Source organism: Narcine bancroftii, chromosome 1, assembly GCF_036971445.1.
Source record: "Narcine bancroftii isolate sNarBan1 chromosome 1, sNarBan1.hap1, whole genome shotgun sequence".
NCBI lineage: Eukaryota > Metazoa > Chordata > Chondrichthyes > Torpediniformes > Narcinidae > Narcine > Narcine bancroftii.
Window position 1 is genome coordinate 97,801,965 of NC_091469.1, and position 20,655 is coordinate 97,822,619.

The window sequence follows — 20,655 nt, forward strand, 5'->3', positions numbered from 1 at the left end:
GTAAAAAACTTACCCCTCATGTCTCCCTTAAACTTCCCTCTCTTAACTTTGTATATATGTCCTCTGGTGTTGGCTGATCCCACCCTGGGAAACAGGTGCTGGCTGTCCATCCTTTCTATGCCTCTCATAATCTTGTAGATCTCTATCAAGTCTCCTCTCATCCTTCTACGCTCTAAAGAGAAAAGTCACAGCTCTGCTAACCTTGCCTCATAAGATTTGTTTCCCAATCCAGGCAACATCCTGGTAAATCTTCTCTGCACCCTCTCTAAAGCTTCCACATCCTTCCTATAATGAGGTGACCAAATATTTGTAGAGTTGCAACATGGCCTCTCTACTCCTGAACTCAATCCCCCTATTAATGAAGTCCAGCATCCCATAGGCCTCTTAACTATCCTATCAACCTGTGCAGCAACCTTAAGGGATGTATGGATTTGCACCCCAAGGTGCCTCTGTTCACCCACACTCTTTAAGTAACCGACTATTAAACTTGTTCTCAGACTTCTGGTTTGTCCTTCCAAAATATCTCACCTCACACTTATCCAGATTGAAATGCATCTGCCACTTAACTTTTCTGCCCAACTTTGCATCCTGTCTATATCCTTTTGTAACCTTTGCCACCTTCTCTTCCATTCACAACTCCTCCAACCTTCGTGTCATCTGCAAACTTACTGACCCATCCTTCTGTCTCTTCATCCAGGTCATTTATAAAAATCACAAAGAGCTGGGGCCCCAGAATAGATCCTTGTGGTACTCCACTAGTCACCGACTTCCAGGCAGAATACTCTGGTTTCTTCCTACAAGCCAATTTTTTATCCACACAGCCAAGGTTTCACTGATCCTGTGCCTCATGTGTTTCTGGATGAGTCTCTCATGGGGAATTTTGTCAACTGCCTTACTAAAATCCATGTAGACCACATCTACCATCAATTTATTTTGTTACTTCCTTATAAAAGTCAATTAGACTCATGAGGCATGGCCTTCCCTTCATAGAGTTATGTTGACTATCCTTGAGTAGACTCTACTTCTCCAAATGCTCATTGATCTGATCATTAAGAATCCACTCCAATAGTTTACACACCACTGACCTTAAATTCACCGATCTATAATTCCCAAGATTCTCCCTATTAATTTTTTTTAAACAAGGGGACTGCATTTGCCATTCTTTAATCCTCTAGCACAGGGGTGTCAAACTCAAATTCACAGAGGGCCAAAATTAAAAACTTGGACTAAGTCGTGGGCCAAACTAAATATTTATTGAAAATTTTCAACAACATCTGCATGTTTCTCTTCTTTCAACATATGTAATGTTAAACTTTTTCTTATTAAAATAAATGTTTAATAATAGTTTTGGTTAAACTCTTTCCAGAAGAAGCATTAACAAATGAGAAATAAAATATTCAATAAATAATATTTCTCTATAGCCTTTAAGCTCCTTTTAAATGTATTTTTTTTCACAACCCAACAAGTCAAAAAAATAACAACTTGCTTCAATGACAAACAGGCTTGTCTTTTAAAATGATGAACATATAGTCCGCCTCCAACCTGTCTTGAAAGGTCCTGTTTTTTGTCTTTCGTTTGGCCATTTTTCGTAAGGGGTTTATTACGTGTGAGTTCGGCGACAGGTCGCAGATGCCAATGAAAGTAAAGAGAGGAGATGGGGGCGATTGGCAGGCTGACGGGCCAGCGCCAATGCATTTGCAAAGCATTCTGGGATTTGTAGTATTAGCTGTGCATGCGCTATACTGGCGCGGCGGCCAGCGGGCCAGCTCCAATACATATTTGATATGATCTTGCGGGCCAAATATAATTATATCACGGACCAAATTTGGCCCACAGCCCTGAGTTTGACATGTGTGCTTTAGCACCTCCCCTGCAGCCAAAGAGGATTCAAATATCATAGCTATTACCCCAGCTACCTCTTCTCTCACTTCGCATAACAGCTTGAAAAATATTGCGTCCGGTCCTGGGACTTATCAATCTTGATGTTTTTAAGAAGATCCAACACTTCCTCTTCCTTAATCTCCACATTGTCCAGCACACAGGCCTGTTCAATTTCAATCTCTCCATGATCAAGATCCTTTTCTCTTGTGAATTCTGATGCAAAGTATTAATTTAGGACAGCCCCAGTCTCCTCTAACTCCAGGTACATGTTGCTTCCCTTATCCTTTAGCAGCCCCACTTTCATTCTCGTCATCCTTCTATTCTTCACATACGCATAGAACGAATTTGATTCTCCTTAATTCTACCTGCCAAACCTTCTCATGCCCCCTTCAAACTCGCCTAAGTCCTTTCTTAATCTCCTTCCTGGCTACCATATACTTTTCATGAGCCCTTCTTATATTTAATGTATGCTTCCTTCTTCCTCTTGACTTGTTGCCTGGCCTGTTTCTTCAGCTATGGTTCCCTTTTCATACCATCTTTTCCTTGTCCCAATTGGAGAAATCTATCTTGAACTCTGCATGTGGTCCCTAAACTTCTTCCACGCTACTTCGTTGCTTTCACCCTTAAATATCTGTTTCCAATCACCACCTTATGTTTCTTGCAGCTGTCTACCATCTCAATGGATTTGCTCCTTCAATTCTTGCTAACTACTGAACTGTCTAGAATACAACCCCATGAGTGTGGTCATACCTTTCTTGTTCCTCAGCTCCACCCTCAGCTTCGGTTGATGTGCCCTCTGGTCTCTCCTGCCTGAGCACAGCTGTGATATTTTTCCTGATGAGCAAAGCCACTCCTCCCCCTTTCATCCCCCCAGTTCTTTCGGATCTAAAGCAATGGAAGCCTGGAACATTGAGCTGCCAGTCTTTCCCCTCCTGCAACCGTTTCACTAATTGCGATAATTACACATGCTAGTCCATTAGCACATGGCACGGGTAGTAATTTTGAGATCACTTCCCTGGAGGTTTTGTCCTTCAACTTAGCCCTAACTACCTGAACTCTCCTTGCAGGACCTCTTCAACTTTCCTACCCATGTCATTGGACCCTACATGGACCATGACATCTGGCTGCTCACCCTCCTTCCTGAGAACTCGATCTGAGATATCTTGGACCACGGCACCAGGGAGGAAACATTCCATCCAGGATACTTGATCTCTTCCACAGAACCTCTTATCAGTCCTTTTAATTATGGAATCACTCATCACAACAGCTCGCTCTTCTCCTTCCATCTCTACTTAGTCACATGACCAGACTCTGTGCCACAGACCTGATCTCTATGGTTTGACCCTGGTAGGTTGCTCCCCCCCACCCAGGAATATCCAAAATGTTATACTTGTTATTGAAGGGGGATGGCCACAGAGATGCCCTGCACTGCCTGCTGCCTGCCTGTTCACTTTCCCTCCCATGATTGTCACCATCTACCTTCCTCCTGCCTCCTAGATGTGATAGGATCTCTGTAACTCTGTCTATCACCCATTCTGCCTCCAGAATGATCCAGAGTTTATCCAGCTCCAGGTCCAATTCCTTAACTCAGCTTGTCAGGAGCTGCACCTGGATGCACTTCTCGCAGATCAGGGATACTGTTGGCTTCCCTGATGACCCTCATTTTGCAAGAGGAGCATTCCCCTGCCTTGGCTGCCATTCCCACTGTTTATAACTAGAGGAACAAAATATATGGTATCTAAAAACCCTGCCCTTACCTGTGCCTACCTGCTGAATTATTTTTGTTCCTTGAATAGGGTGGCCCTTTTTGACTTCAACTCCAACTATTCCTTGCCTCTTACCAACCTGATAGCATCCTATCACTGTTCATTTCACACATTTGGTTTGCCCATTGGGTTTTCCTTGTAACTGTAGTCACTGGATGTGGATAATTTTTCAGGATGTAAAAGGCTATATATAAATCTCTTCTTCACTTGCTGAGATTTTTCCCTAATATTCTATTGGTCTGCCTGAAGCCTGTTGGTCTTTCAGTACATGGCGATGTCAGTTCAGGAATGCTGCCAACTGGCATATTTCAGCTGCAGGAGTACATGCTGATGGACACCCTGAGGCTTGTTGCAGCCAACACGAAGATGCTGTGGAAAAGGAACACAGGTTAGAGTCCTCCCATCACCAGGCAGTGAAGGGATGAGACTGAGGGAAAGTCCCTCAAAAAATGGGGGGGGGGGGGGGTGGTGGTGGGGTGAAGCAACAAGATACCACAGTGGTGGTAATGGTGTAAAGAGAAATGAATGTAACAGTGTACAGTGATGGAAATGTGTGGATATGAAACTAAGGGTGGGAAGAGACTTCGAAAGGTTTTCCCTTTGTAATTTATTGTGAATAAAGTTTATTTTTGGTTAAAAAAAATCTATTATGTTTGGGAGACATGTTCCCTTATAGATAACATTCCACAACTCAAGATATCACAAAGCAGGTTACAATGTAGTGTTTGATTTGAACTACTATTCAAAATATGAAACACGAGAGCAAATAGGTGGGTAATCAGCAGTTTCCACAGATTTATTCAGCAGAATCAGCTTAGATCATTTTTGCTGCAGTACCCAGCTGACAAAGGCTGTCACACTATTTACATGGTATTACTTTGTTTGGCAACCCTCTTGTGGAAGGCACTACATAAATATAAGTAGTCATTTAAGTTTCTAAAGAAAAAAATTCTAGATTGAATAACCTGAATGGTGGTTCTTTTAACAAGAGGATGCAGAGAAATGAGTTGTTAATACTGTGTCAAGTTTATATTTGTTACGTGGAAAACACGGTCAGCCTTCTTGAGCCATCACTAGAAGTTTTATAAGTTGAGAAATCTCCTGAAACATTTTAAAGGGATGTTAGATAACTTGGCATAGAAAGGAGGTCAGGGAAGGCATAGGAGGCTACAGACCTAATCTGGGTAAGTGGGATGAGTAAACAGGCACAACGGTCTGTTTCTGTATTGGATGGCCCTATGATAATTAGTTTCTTTTCCTACCAGACACAATGACATAAAGGAAAAACATTCAGATCAAATCCCCAGGTGAACCATTTAAGTACTACCTCAATTTAAAAATCATAAGTATTTAGGTTTGAGGAGTTAATTTACATTAAAGCTTTGTTCTTTGAAGGGTTCAACTGAGTGACCAGTAGAGCAGATGCAAAGGATATTGAGCAGAACTGAGCTGTTGTTGAATCCTTCCTCCAGAAGCAGAACAGTTGGGAGACACTAAAACTCTCCAAGCCCAAGGAAAGCATTCGATATAGCAGATGTTTCCTCAAAGATTGGGAGCCCTTGTGTTTGAGAAATTTACTGTTCAATGCAACAGGCAACTGGACAAAATGATCATTTGCCAATGAGGGGGTTAGAAAGTGAAACTCTCGAACACAGTAGCTCACCTGTAGGTAATTACAAATACAGTAAAACCCATGCTATCTGGAATTCAAGCGGTCATCAGCCTCAAGCAACTGGCAAAAAAAAATGAGGAAAATAAATAGATGAAAAATATGGAAGTTTAAAAATGGCACGCCTTGCCATTAGTTTGCCAATCATGTAACCTACAGTCTCAAGAAACCAGAAAATTCACTTATCCAGCATCTAACAATACTCATTGGTGTCAGATGCCAGGGGTCTTATTATATTTCTTTCCCTCCCATGGACTAACTAGAACAAATCTGTGAACCGCCAATGGAATGAAGTGGGGGGGGGGGGTGTGAAAGGTGGGGAGTGTTGTGCAGGTGAGCTCAAACCCCTTCCCAGACCAGCAACAGCATGAGTTTTGATGGGACAATTTTGAGAACTTTATTTTTCTTTGTCATCAAATTTACAAGCCTTTTTTTACAAATTACACATTCATTACAGTTCTACTCAATATCCTTTACATCTGCTCTACTGGTCACTCAGTTTAACCCTTCATAGTAATATTTGCTTTCTTCACAATGAGTGGCTCCCCTGTAACAAACGCATGGACCACAGATGGGCCTCGGACCAAAGGGCTGAGAAACACTGCCCTCATATAAGGAAGAGGCAAACACCACTGATGCACTCGAGGTGGGGGTGGGTAAGTCCACTAGAGAAAGGAGTTGACTAATATGGTGAAGAGGTGGACAGCAGTGTGTATGGGCCTATCAAGCTGAATGGCCTGTATACCTGGCTTTTGCTGCTTTGCTACACTGTAAATTTATTGGTTTTGAAGCGATTTGGTACATCCTGACTACGTCAAGGTTTTTTACCTCCCCTTGTCACCAGCATTTCTAGTTAAAAGCAATTGCATTCCTTTAACACAGTGATTTTCAAACTTTTTCTTTCCATTCACATACTGCTTTAAGTAATCCCTATGCTTTGGTGTTTGAGTAAAGGATTACATAAGGTGGTATGTGAGTGGAAGATAAATGTTTGAAAACCACTGTTTTAATCATACCTAATTGATTCGTTATGTGCACGGTTTCATAACTCCAAAGGAAATGGACCAATGACAATTTTTCTCAAGCAAAATATTTCAGTAACATTTAGGTCTAGAGCAGTGGTTCTCAACCTTCCCTTCCCACTCACATACCACCTTAAGTAATCCCTTACTAATCACAGAGCACCGATGGCATAAGGATTACTTAAGGTGGTACATGAGTGGAAAGAAAACGTTTGAAATCACTGCTTTAACACATATACTTTTGAAATAAAATCCCAATATTTGTCTGGAGCAGTTTCATGGGTTTGTTCCCCTGTCCTACTGCTGTGGTCACTGTGAAATTACACCCCTGATTCACAATTTCTAAAGACAAACAGATTAGTAATTATTGTTTTTAAAAACATTGAACCTCATCACCCCAGTCATTGAGATCCAAAAAGTGATGATGTTGGGTGCTGGATTATCTCCAGACTCATGTCATAACCTAGCAATGAAAAATCTATGATTTCATTGCTTGGTCTGTTCATTTTGAAAGAGGATTATTATTAAAAAAAGAATTGGTTGAAACCCTGGAATTGTAATATTGAGCACGATGTACCCATGTTGTGCTACATCTACATTCAATTATAAATTCACCAATGGGAGTGCTCATTTAACATTCTGGCTGACTGCTCAATATTCAGTGTTATCTCATTAAACACCAAGTTTTCAAAATGCTGGCATATTTTGCATGTTTAACAAAAAAACACTGATAGCAGTAATCAAAATGTTCCAGAGAAGATTTGATTGTTAGGTGACACCCAATTAGATCCAAATTAGTGGAATACTACTGAGGGTGTAGGAAGTGCATGGATCAGAGCTCAAACCTCAAGTGAGTACAGGCTGCTTCTGCTTGTTACTGTCTTGATACATTATCCTTTCATGTATGGTGCACCCCAGATAAAAGAGAATCAGGCAATGGGCAGCTCGTGCTTGCTCACTGTCAACTCCTGTTTGTGTGCCTTGGCCAAAAGGGAATAATAAATGTCCTGTGTCATGTCACACCTGGGTTCAGTGGCTTACATGACTACTGATTCTTGTTTACAAATACCTCCACAGCTTCACCCCATCTTACCCATGAAATCTGCTCCAAGCCGAGTGTCCCTTGCCGAGGCTCTGTGAAAGCTGCCAGCATAAAGGGCTCATCCCACCCTGGCTATCCTGGTCACATTCTAATACCGCACAAACCACCCCCCCCCCACAACCCCAACCCCAGACAACCCCAAACCCCTCTTTCCCTTTCCCTCAGCCAGATGCATGAACTTGCAAATACAACCCTCTAGTTTCAGTAAAAACACAGTGCTGGAGAAACCAGCAGGTCAAACAGTGTACTTTATATTCCAAACATGAAGATACATAACTAACGTTTCGGGCTTGAGCCCTTCATCAAGTTGTGAGCAAAATGCCATCAGGCACCTAAATAAAACATGGGGGGGGGGGTGGAGGAACATAAGCAGGATGTAACAGGTAGATGAGGGAGGGAGGGCACACCAACACACAGGGGGAGTGCTTGCGAATGGAGAGGGAAGGAGGTGGAGTGCTGGAAAAAAGGAGTCTGAGGGTTGGGACAGAGAGGGAGAATGGGGGTGGGTTGGCAGAAACCGGAGAAATTGACGTTAATGCTAATGGGTTGGAGAATGCCCAGATGGAATATTAGGTGTTGCTCCTCCTGTTATGGAGCACCTCCCCATCTCACTCTCTTTCCCTATTCCTTTTCTCCAATCCCCACCCCCTTCTCTCTCCGTTCAGACCTACCCCCTCCTACACCTCCACAACTCTTCTGCCCTCCCACCCATATCTGCCTTGGACCTCCTGCCTGATGGTCTCCTCCCCACTGCCCCTTATTACCTCCTCTCCTCCCCCCACCCCATAACTTTTTATTTAGGTGCCTGCCTGATTTTTGCTCCTTTCTTGACAAAGGCCTCAGGCCTGAAATGTTGGCTTCCCTTTGCTTCCTCTCGATGCTGCAAGACCTGCTGAGTTTCTCCAGCACTTTTGTGCATTGTACTTAAGTGTGGGTCAACTTGCCTGGATAGCACACAAAACAGAGCTTTTTGCTGTTTCTCAGTGGATGTGACAAAAAGAAAACAATTCAATTCAATTTACCAATGTCTGCCATCAGTCAATTGTCTCCAGGTCTAGAAATACCTTCCAAAATTTCCACATTCACTTTCCCTTTAGATTTTCCTTTACACCAAGTTTCATTCAACCACTTTTTTTTGCGCGTACTTTGCAGCATCTCAGCAGTCATGCAGTACAAACACAGGCCATTCAGTTCACCGAGTTCTTGCAAACCACCAAACAACAATCAGCACAAAGTCGAGACTAAGCCCATTTTAATCTCTCACATTCTCAAACTCCCCAGATTCCGGCACTCTTCTCAACAGTCAGGACAATTTACTGTGGCCAGTTGGGGCAGGAAGGAACATATTACACCATTTGGCAGCATATGTTTCAAGACAGGAGGGTTTCAGCATCAAAACCCTTGAATATAGAGTAGATCAGGCTAACTGCTCATTGCAATCTTTTCAACTACCATATGACATCAATATGCAATTAACAGCAACAGTCACTAAGATTGAATTATCTCAGATTGACAAGAAGAAGATCGATCATTTCATTTATAAATGGAATTCTCAGCTTTTACAGAGTTATAATTTACCTGTGTCGAAACATCTAATGGAGTTAAGGACGAAGAAGAATGGAATGATTGGTATGGAAGGTAAAATACTGGCTAAAACTCCTTTGTTTCAGAATAAACTTTTTTCTTTTTCATAAAATAATCAGCTTCTGAAAATGTGGGAAGAGAAAGGAATTAAGTTGGTAGAGGATTGTTATGAAGCTGGGTATTTTATTTCGTTTCAAAGAATGAAGGAGAATTAGGATATTTTGGACGCATGCACTCATTGGCCAGAAGGGCCTGTTACCGTGCTGTACATCTAAATTTAAAAATTAAATTAAAATTATATTGGCAGAGAGCGGGAGGTTTGAGCTCGTGGAGTTGTTCTAGTGAACCGGTGCGGACTCGAAAGGCCAACATGGCCTGTTTCCACTCCGTAAATGGTTATATGGTTATGGTTAAATATGAAATTTCTCGAAAGACCCTGTTTACTTATTATCAAGTCAGAGCCTTATGGATAATTTTGGGTGTACATTACGGTTGCCTAGGCAGTCTAAATGTGAAAGTTTACTTACTGAAGGGGGCAAGAGAGGATTTATATCTGAGATGTATGTTTTATTACAGAATGTAATGCCAAAGCTGGCAATCCATAAATCTAAATTAAAATGGGAAAAGATTTATTTATATCTATTTCTCAAGATGATTGGATGGCTATATGTGAAGATAGTATGACTAAAATTGTGAATGTAAGGTATAGGATGGTTCATTATAACTTTATTTATCAGTTATATTTAACTCCTGAAATGTTAAAGAAATGTAAGTTTATTTCTTCTGATTTATCTTTTAGGTTCCACAAGCAAGTTGGCTCTTTCTTGCATTCTATTTGGTTATGTGAGACAGTGCAACCTTTTTGAAATAGACTTAAGGAAATTTCGCTTGACCTTATGGTATTTTTATTGGGTTATATTAAGAAATTAAGTTTAGAATTAAAATTAGATAAGTCTCAAATTACTTTTTTGAGATTGGCTCTAGCTGTGGCTAGAAAATGTTTGGCAATTACTTGGAAAAATGAGATTGATTTGAGTATTCAATGGAGGCACTCGGAAATGAGGTTTTGTATTCCATTAAAAAACCCCATATAATTTACATAATAATTATCCTTTTTTTGTTAAAGTTTGGAGCCTGTATACGAGATGTACAGGTTTGAATTTGTAATAGTATTTTTCCCCACGGTTATTGGGGTTGCACGACATCATGCCATTGTTCTGCAAGATGATCTCCTTTTCTACTCTTTTTCTTCCTTCTTTTGGGGTAGATTAGAGGGGGGTTGGGAGGGGTGAGTGGGTTAGAGTTGGGGGTGGGAGATTATATGGGAAAAATATTATGCATTATGTATTGTATTTTGATTGTATGATTTACTTTGATTAATAAATAAAATTGGAAAAAAAGCAGCTACAATCTACACAGTCACAATGATTGAATGTCTGACATGTTTATTTTGGAGCAGATTCTGCAAGACTAGGTCTCTCTCTATTCATGGTAGGTGCTGCCCATTCACCCTCACACAATGACCCTCCGACTCTCTCTTGCAGGTCCTACCCTCTCTCTCTCTCTCTCTCACACACACACAAACACACACACACACACACACACCCTCTCTCTCTCCCTCACATACACATCCTCTCCCACACACACCCTCTCTCACACACACCCTCTCCAACACACACCCTCTCTCTCTCCCACACACACATCCTCTCTCCCACACACCCTCTCCCTCACATACACATCCTCTCCCACACACACCCTCTCCCACACACACCCTCTCCCACACACACCCTCTCCCACACACACCCTCTCCCACACACACCCTCTCCCACACACACCCTCTCCCACACACACACATCCGCTCCCACACACCCTCTCCCACACACACCCTCTCCCACACACACCCTCTCCCACACACACCCTCTCTCACATACACACACACCCTCTCCCTCACCCTCTCCCACACACACCCACTCCCACACACACCCACTCCCACACACACCCTCTCCCACACACACCCTCTCCCACACACACCCTCTCCCACACACACCCTCTCCCACACACACCCTCTCCCACACACACCCTCTCCCACACACACACCCTCTCTCTCTCCCACACACCCACTCCCACACACACCCTCTCTCACATACACATCCTCTCCCACACACACCCTCTCTCACACACACCCTCTCCCACACACACCCTCTCTCTCCCACACACACCCTCTCCCACACACACCCTCTCTCACACACACCCTCTCTCTCCCACACACACCCACTCCCACATACACCCTCTCCCACACACACCCTCTCCCACACACACCCTCTCCCACACACACCCTCTCCCACACACACCCTCTCTCCCACACACACCCTCTCCCACACACACCCTCTCTCTCTCCCACACACACACCCTCTCCCACACACATCCTCTCCCACACACCCTCACTCCCACACACACATCCTCTCCCACACACACCCTCTCTCACACACACCCTCTCTCACACACACCCTCTCCCACACACACCCTCTCTCTCTCCCACACACACACCCTCTCTCCCACACACCCTCTCCCACACACACACCCTCTCCCACACATCCTCTCCAACACACACCCTCTCTCTCTCCCACACACACACCCTCTCCCACACACATCCTCTCCCACACACCCTCTCTCCCACACACACATCCTCTCCCACACACACCCTCTCTCACACACACCCTCTCTCACACACACCCTCTCTCACACACACCCTCTCCCACACACACCCTCTCTCTCTCCCACACACACACCCTCTCTCCCACACACCCTCTCCCACACACACACCCTCTCCCACACATCCTCTCCAACACACACCCTCTCTCTCTCCCACACACACCCACTCCCACACACACCCTCTCTCACATACACATCTTCTCCCACACACACCCTCTCTCACACACACCCTCTCCCACACACACCCTCTCTCTCCCACACACACCCTCTCTCTCCCACACACACCCTCTCCCACACACACCCTCTCTCTCCCACACACACCCTCTCCCACACACACCCTCTCCCACACACACCCTCTCTCTCTCCCACACACACATCCTCTCCCACACACATCCTCTCCCACACACCCTCTCTCCCACACACACATCCTCTCCCACACACACCCTCTCTCACACACACCCTCTCCCACACACACCCACTCTCTCTCCCACACACACACCCTCTCCCACACACACCCTCTCCCACACACACCCTCTCTCTCTCCCACACACACACCCTCTCCCACACATCCTCTCCCACACACACCCTCTCCCTCACACACCCTCTCCCTCACACACCCTCTCCCTCACACACCCTCTCTCTCCCACACACACCCTCTCTCCCACACACACCCTCCCTCTCTCCCACACACACACTCTCTCTCTCCCACACATCCTCTCCCACACACACCCTCTCTCACACACACACCCTCTCTCTCTCCCACACACACACCCTCTCCCACACACACCCTCCCTCTCCCACACACACACCCTCTCCCACACACACCCTCTCTCCCACACACCCTCTCTCTCTCCCACACACACACTCTCTCTCTCTCCCACACACACCCTCTCTCACACACACACCCTCTCTCTCTCCCACACACACACGCTCTCCCACACACACACTCTCTCTCTCTCCCACACATCCTCTCCCACACACACCCTCTCTCACACACACACCCTCTCTCACACACACACCCTCTCTCCCACACACACCCTCTCTCTCCCACACACACACCCTCTCCCACACACCCTCTCCCTCACATACACTCTCTCCTTCCCCCCACACACACTCTTTATCTCATCCTCCCTCACACTCACTCTTCCTTTCTCCCTCACACACTCATTCTCCCTTCCTCTCTCACACACTCACTCTTCCTCACTCCCTCCGTCCCTCACACATTCTCTACCTCCCTCACATTCTCATTCTCTCCTTACATTCTCGTTCTCTCCCTCATGCATTCTCAGTCTCTCTCCCTCCCTCACACAAATGAAAAGGACTATCTGATACCACACAGTTGATGAGTGAGCCTTATTTTTGAAGTCTGCACCTGACTACAGTTCACTGGACAATGAAAATTTTGATTCCTGAAAACATTTGGGAATATTTTATGGATTTTTTGCTGCTGAACACAAAAATCACCTTAAAATCTTCCAATCATGAACCATTTTTTTAGATATAACCTATTTTTGTGATTTCCTGTCATATAGTCTACTAGTATATTGACCACAAAGCAAGCTGTTTTGGTCAGTCCAAGCATGCCTGGGCATGCACTCAGTGCAGGTGCCATTCAAATGTTGTCTTAGCCTGGGCATGCTGAGACAGAATAGATTATTGATATACTGAACAATAAAATATTAGTTTTGAACATTGGGATGGCAAGGTTGACGTGGGACAATACGGTTGGTGCCAGCACTCAGGGCCAGGCTTGAATCTCATGCTATCTGTAAGGAGTTTGTACGTTCTCCCCATGTCTATGTGGGTTTTCACTGGGGTTCCGGTTTCCTCCCACCGTTCTAAATGTACTGGGGGTATAGGTTAGTGGGATGTAAATTGGGTTGCACAGACTCGTGGGCTAAAAGTGCCTGTTACCATGCTGTATGTCTAAATATTTAAAAAAATTAAAAATAAAAATTCTCAGTGTAGGGAACTTTTAGCTACCGTATGCATGCACATAATTGTCGAATTTTGTGGACCAAGTTTTAGAGTAAAATTTAGGGGGTAGGTTATTATACGCATACTACTTTTGACTGGGGTAAGTACCTGTGTCGTTTGGTGCATTAAGAGCTCGGACAGGCGAGCAGGTGGCCAGGACCAGGTGGCAGGTGAGCCATTAGTGCGTCGGGAGCTCCGGTGGAAAAGCAGCTGGGGCCTAGCCGAGAGTCCGGAGTCGGGGCGTCGGGAGCTTGGATGGGCGGGCAACCAGGGCCAAAAATAGAGGGGTATTGACTTTCACACATGATATATGGAAAATACCAGATCTTTGTGCCAAAAATGGTGGGGGGGGGGTCAATTTTTACATGGTATCGACTGTGACACGCGTATACATGGCAATGATGTTTACTCTTCTGAGACCCTAATACTATCTTCAATAGAGGATGAATCCTAATAAGACTTTCAACCATGAATCTTTTGTCATTTCAACTTTTAAGGAAATCATTTGTATTTACATGAAAAAAACACAGATGTTAACATGCCATCTAAGATCTAGAACATTCAACACTGCAGAAATCCCAAACTCTAAATAAATGCTAAAATTTACTCAAAATTTACACAGATTAATGTTGGTGAGTTAACACTACATTTAAAGTCAGAACTACCTTTGTTTTATAAGCTAAACTCTCCATTCTAAAATTGCCATTCATTGCTCAGGCATGTGAATGATGACACCAGATACAACAAAGGAACAGTGTAGGTCAACACTGGGGAAGCAGAGGACTGGTGCAAGGACCAGAAAACAGGGAGAACACCCCCTTCCCCCGCTTGGCGACTTGCTGTCAAAGGACTCATACCCTTCTGTGGACTGCTGGAGAGTGGCTCAAGACTGGCTGAAGGGGTACCAGGTATCAGAAGTGGGATGTGAGTGGGTGCTGAGAGCAGGAGGGACTCCCAGTGGCCTTGGGTGCTGAAGGCTTCCTGATTATGCTGTAGATTTGGATCTGGAGCTCGGGTTGCAGATGGTTTGGACTTTTAAGTCTGTGCAGAGGCTACAGGAGCACTGGAGGTGAATCCATGGACACTCAGTGACTCTGCAGGGACTCTCTTTCTCCAACTGTAAAGAGCGCTGGGCAATTTCTGCTGATGGCAAATCTTTGTCTGCCTTACGTCAGACTAAATACAATTTTGTGTAACATAATATCTGTTTTATTAGATGACCATAAAATAATTTTGACTCTTGAAATGTCATCCCTTCTGTCATTCGATAAGATTAGTTCTGAATGTCTGCACCACCTTCTTTCTGAATCTTTCTTCCTACATTTGAAATTCATTACTGCCCAGGAATTTGCAGTAATATTTTCAATGTATCTCTATATTATGTATATGACAATGAACTCACATTGAACGCATAAGTTTGATGTCCAGCACCTCCGTGTTCAAGAACAGTTTTTATCCAATGGCTATTAGGCTTTTAAAATTTTCCGTACCACCCTAACCCTGCACAAATGATCTGTGAACACTCTTGTAAATGTCATTTTTTTACTTGCATTAACTTTAACTGTGTATAATTATCTACCTATTCTTTTATATTTATTGTCCCTTTTTCTGTCTTGACAATGTGGTAATTTAATGTACTCTATTCAAGTTGGTGCATCTCACATACCTGTTAGGCAGCAGCAAGAAAGAATTTTGGTGCATTTGTTCATTGTATAGGACAATAAACCCACATTGGATATTAAAAAAATAAATCAACATCTCTCAAATCTCCTCTGACATTTATGAAGATTATTTCTGAATCTCAGCGTTGTCTACTTTCTGAATATATCCTCCTCTGCCTGAAATTCCTTCCTGCCCTGAGAATCCAGTGATCTGACTCAGTAATGAACTGTTATAAAACTAAGGCAATGTGTTAACATACTCACGCCTGCATTGTGGTACTGGCTGTTTGAAAGCTGAAGAGATTTTCCTTTGGAAACCAAGTCCGGATTGGAACATCATCTGAAAGAAACCAGACTTTGATCAGAATTATCTGTAGAATAAAAGATTAGGGAAATGATTCACCCATAGCCATGATTGTTGCCTGGAGGCTGACCATGATTATAGAGGAGACTGAACCAGAGATGTCTGAGCAACAAGGAAATGGGACAATCAAATGTCAAGCATGAATAAACATTAACCAGCTTTGAATTAAACTCTGCCCCACAGTAGTAGCTCTCAAGGGGTTAAAATTGCAAAGGTGAAAATGGTACAAAATTCAGAACCTCACTTTTGATAAAGCTCAGCAGGTCACACAGCGTGGATAGGAGATAAAAGATATTTAAATGACATTTCAGGCCTGAGCCCATTGCCAAAGTATGAGCAAAAAGCTGGGGGGGGGGGGGTGGTGGTGGTGGGGGGAATGAAGAATGGGCGGCATGGATGGTGTAGTGGGATTAGCACAACGCCTTTACAATGCCAGCAATCGGGTCTGGTCTTTGATTCGAATCATGCACCTGTCTGTAAGGAATTTGCACATTCTCCCCCTGTCTGTGTTGGTTTTCCCCGGGTGCTCCAGTTTTCTACCATCCTTCAAAAAACGTACTGAGGTGTAGGTTGATTGGGTGTAAATTGGGCAGCTCGTACCTGTAGGGCTGAAATGGCCTGTAACAGTGCTGTATGTCTAAATTTTAAAAGGGCCAGGGGGTGAAGCACAGGCCAACATGGATAGAAATGCAGGAGAGAAAAGCTGAGAATTCATCGGGGGTGGGGGTGATGGAATATGAGGTGTTGCTTCTCCAATATGCCTGCTTTTTGCTCATACTGTGCCTTGTCTAAGGGCTCAGACCTGAAACGTTGGTTATATATTTTAGCTTCCTATGGATGCTGTGAGGACCTGCTGCATTTCTCCTGCATTTTTGTGTATTGTCTACAATCATCGGGACCTGCAGACTTCCTTGGCTCACTGTTTGATGAAGGGTTTCAACGTAAAATGTTGACAATTCCTTCCACCCACTTCCACCATGATTGCTGCTCGACCTGCTGAGTTCCCCAGCTGATTGCACTTTGCTTCAGATTCCAGCATCTCCAATCTCCAGAACCCCAGTGGCCTCTTCTTGCATCCAAATGAGAGAGTGCGAGCTGCTAAGTGCTCCCTTGGTAGATGATCCTGCTCTTATTGAAAAATTTACACTCAAATAGACAGAGCTTGGAATTCTACGTAAGTAATGCCACAGTAGCAGCACAAATTGGACCTCTCCAAACCCCTGGACCCATCACATTCAAGGCAGTCAATTCTGTCTGTCCTTTGAAGGTTTTAATTTCCCATAATTGTAACATCTCATTTGGGCCCACTTCTCTGGGAGACATGCCTAGCACCCAAGGCATTGTCCCAGAACCTTGTAGGATTTCTTTTGCCTCAAATTCTACATGGACCTTTGCCAAATGTACAAGAAGCTTGGTCAAAATAAATCTACTCCCCTTCCATCAGAGCTGTTTCCTGTGGGGAGTAAATTTTAGCCACAAGAAACAGCATTTCATTCTTCTAGCTCACAGAGAGTCAACACAGAAAACAGGATAGGAGTTTATTCTATGAGGGGAGATTTGATAGAGGAATACAAAATTATGAGGATGAATGCAAGCAATCCCTTTCTACGGAGGTGAGGTGAGACAAGAACTAGAGGGCACAGATTAAGGGTGAAAGGTGAAATGTTTAAAGGGGACATTGGGATAACTTCTTCACGCACAGGTGGTGACAGTGTGAAATGAGCTGCCAGCTAAAGTGATGAATTTGAATAGTATGTGGATGGGAGGGATATAGTCTGGGTGCAGGTCCACAGGTTGATACAGATTAGATGGGCTGAAGGCTAGTTTCAGTGCTGTTGTGTTCTCTGGTTTCAGGAACAACACCCTGTGGCGTCCCAAGTTCATGCTGATCCCAATCACTTCCCTCACAACGCCATCAACTTCCCCAAATTCTACCACTCAACTACACTTTAGGTAGGTACTTTACAGTGGCCATTTCGCCCACAAACTTGCATATCTTTGGGGTGAGGGAGGAAAGTGGAGCACCCTTGGGAAACGCAGGCAATTACAGAGAGAACGTGCAAACTCCACACCAACAGTGCCCGAGGTCAGGATTGACCCCCTGGTCACTGGATCTGTGAGATGGCATCTCTTCCAGCTGTGCTGCCCGTGATCAAAAATGAGCAGGTTGCGCAGAAGTGACTTAGCCCAATTCTCTGATGAGTCAAGATCTGGGAACTGAAGGAATCTGCGACTGACAATAGACGGAGGGCTAAGTCGAGTCAACTTGCACATCATCACATAGAAGGAGATTAGGTGGAAAGCTCTGTCACCCATCCATATAATTACCGTGTGGCAGTCACACAAAATCACTGTAACCCAGTTACCCAGAATACATTGATATAAAATGCATGCCAACTGCAGAGCACCCTGGCAACCAACTACAAATTATTTCTCAAAAAGATTCCTGCCTCAAAATCATAATAAATCACATGATTGTTTTCAAACTTGTTTCAGTGCTGGAGGCTCCATTCCAGCAAGCACCTCAGATTAGATGCTTATCCAGGAAGGGGACACTAGACCCAGGGACGGGTTACCTTTGGTTCTTCCTCCAATCCAGGAGGTTTGTTAATTATACAAGTCGGTGACTAGAGAATCCAAGCCAAGAGGAGGGGCCAGTCACCCATTCTTTACAGTGAGAGAAGGATGAACTGTCTCAAGAGTGCTGTTGAATGGCATTGAAATCTTTTTCCATTAGGTTTTATCCATGCCACCTAATTACACCCAATTAAATTACCAACCCCAAATGTTTCTAGAGGGTGGGAGGAAATCTGAGCACCTGGAGGACCCCATATTAACGTGGTCTACCAGGATAATTGTCTAAAGAGGGCAAAAGAATCATTGAGGACCCCTTCCATCCCTCACACATCTTTCAGCTGCTCCGGTCGGGAAAAAGATGCAGGAGTATCAGAGCCAGCACCATCAGGCTGAGGAACAGTTTCTTCCCACGGTCAGTGAGAATGCTGAACGACCAAAGGAACTGCTCACACTAACCATCCAAGATCTCATATTTATGAAACAATATTAATTTATATATATGAATACTTGTCCTGAGGATGCATTGTTTGTCTGTATGTCTATTATGTCTGGTTGTGTGTCTGCATGTTTTGCTCTGAGGTCCAGAGAACACTGTTTCATCAGGTTGTACTTGTGTAAAAGGACCCCATGATTCGGAGCCGAACAGGAGTGTGGGTATGACAATGGTTCTGTATGCGCTAATCTTTGTGAGGTTTTTCAGTTGGTTGTTTTTCCAGACTCTTTTGTGTAGTCTTCCAAAGGCGCTATTTGCCTTGATGAGTCTGTTGTCTATCTCGTTGTCGATCCTTGCATCCGATGAAATGGTGCAGCCGAGATAGGTAAACTGGTTGGCCGTTTTGAGTTTTGAGACAACGCTTCCACCAGCGTTGTCTCCGCTTCATCCTCAACATTCATTGGAGCGACTTCATCTCCAACATCAAAGTACTCGAGATGGCAGAGGCTGACAGCATCGAATTCACGCTGCTGAAGATCAAACTGCGCTGGGTAGGTCACGTCTCCAGAATGGAGGACCATCGCCTTCCCAAGATCGTGTTATATGGTGAGCTCTCCACTGGCCACCGAGACAGAGGTGCACCAAAGAAGAGGTACAAGGACTGCCTAAAGAAAGCTCTTGGTGCCTGCCACAATGACCATCGCCAGTGGGCTGATATCGCCTCAAACCGTGCATCTTGGCACCTCACAGTTCGGCGGGCAGCAACCTCCTTTGAAGAAGACCGCAGAGCCCACCTCACTGACAAAAGACAAAGGAGGAAAAACCCAACACCCAACCCCAACCAACCAATTTTCCCTTGCAACCGCTGCAACCGTGTCTGCCTGTCCCGCATCGGACTTGTCAGCCACAAACGAGCCTGCAGCTGACGTGGACATTACCCCTCCATAAATCTTCATCCGCGAAGCCAAGCCAAAGAAGAACTTGTGTAATCAGATGACAATAAACTTGACTTTACTTGAGGTCACTGGGAGATTCTACAAGCTCCCTACAGACAACAGTGATTTAAACATGGGTCACTGGCACTGTAATTTAGTATGCTTCTGATAACCATTAACCTTGATAGCACATTACCAGCTTTGCAGGGATGTTTCACAGTATTACAAGCACAGACAGAGGGAACACCCATCCACTTTAATGAGGGCAATAAGTGTCTGTTTTAAGATGGACACAAAGTGGCCAAGACCCAGTATTCAAGAAGAGCTCTCCCTCTGAATGCCCTGTAATGCTGTCCTGCCTTGGCAAGGGAGAGAAGATGAAAAGCTCGTCTCTCACACTCTTTCACCCATTCCCAAGTTGGGGCCTGAACAATTCCTCCACAGGTTTTCATACTTCACCTGAACCCAACCCCTGTCAGACCCTCCTCCCATGTGTTCTACAAACTTTCTCCTTGCTATTCAATGTTAAATTGCACCCACAAATTCAACCACAGAGCCACAAAAAAGAAGGAAGTTCTGGGAACTTAGTTGCCACATGTCATGAAAATGCAGTTGAGACAAAGTTGGATACAATGAAGAGGAATGGAAACAGGGATGGGATAAAATGATGGAAGGAGGACAGTGTGGGACTTGAACACTAGCATGGATCTTTGGACCATTTGGAATGGGATTGGAGATTTATAGCTGAGCACAAATAGAACAAACTCTGCCAATATCGACCACTGAAGAACTGATATTCTCTCATTCCCATTGTAAATGACAATGAAATTAAAAACTGCAGATGCTGGAAATCTGAAATAATAACAAAAAATAATGTTAAAACTCAACAGGTCAGGGAGCATCTGTGGAATGAGAAACCATACATATTTCAAATTGTGCAGATGACACAGGGAATCTGCAGAGGGATATAGA

The 20,655-nt window shown here is 44.2% G+C and overlaps 1 protein-coding gene and 1 long non-coding RNA gene across 2 annotated transcripts in view; one reads left to right on the plus strand and one right to left on the minus strand.

Annotated features, from left to right (window-relative positions):
• The window catches only part of LOC138761252 (NMDA receptor synaptonuclear signaling and neuronal migration factor-like), an 88,803-nt gene that overhangs the window by 41,006 nt on the left and 27,142 nt on the right, over nt 1-20,655 (minus strand). The window contains exon 4 of the mRNA XM_069933088.1: nt 15,639-15,714. Coding sequence (XP_069789189.1) covers nt 15,639-15,714 — 76 coding nt within the window. The remainder of the gene's footprint in view (nt 1-15,638; nt 15,715-20,655) is intronic.
• LOC138761257 (uncharacterized) lies at nt 3,906-10,281 on the plus strand. Its single transcript, XR_011356216.1, has 3 exons — nt 3,906-4,035; nt 8,997-9,078; nt 9,824-10,281. It is a non-coding gene; the product is annotated as an uncharacterized lncRNA (long non-coding RNA).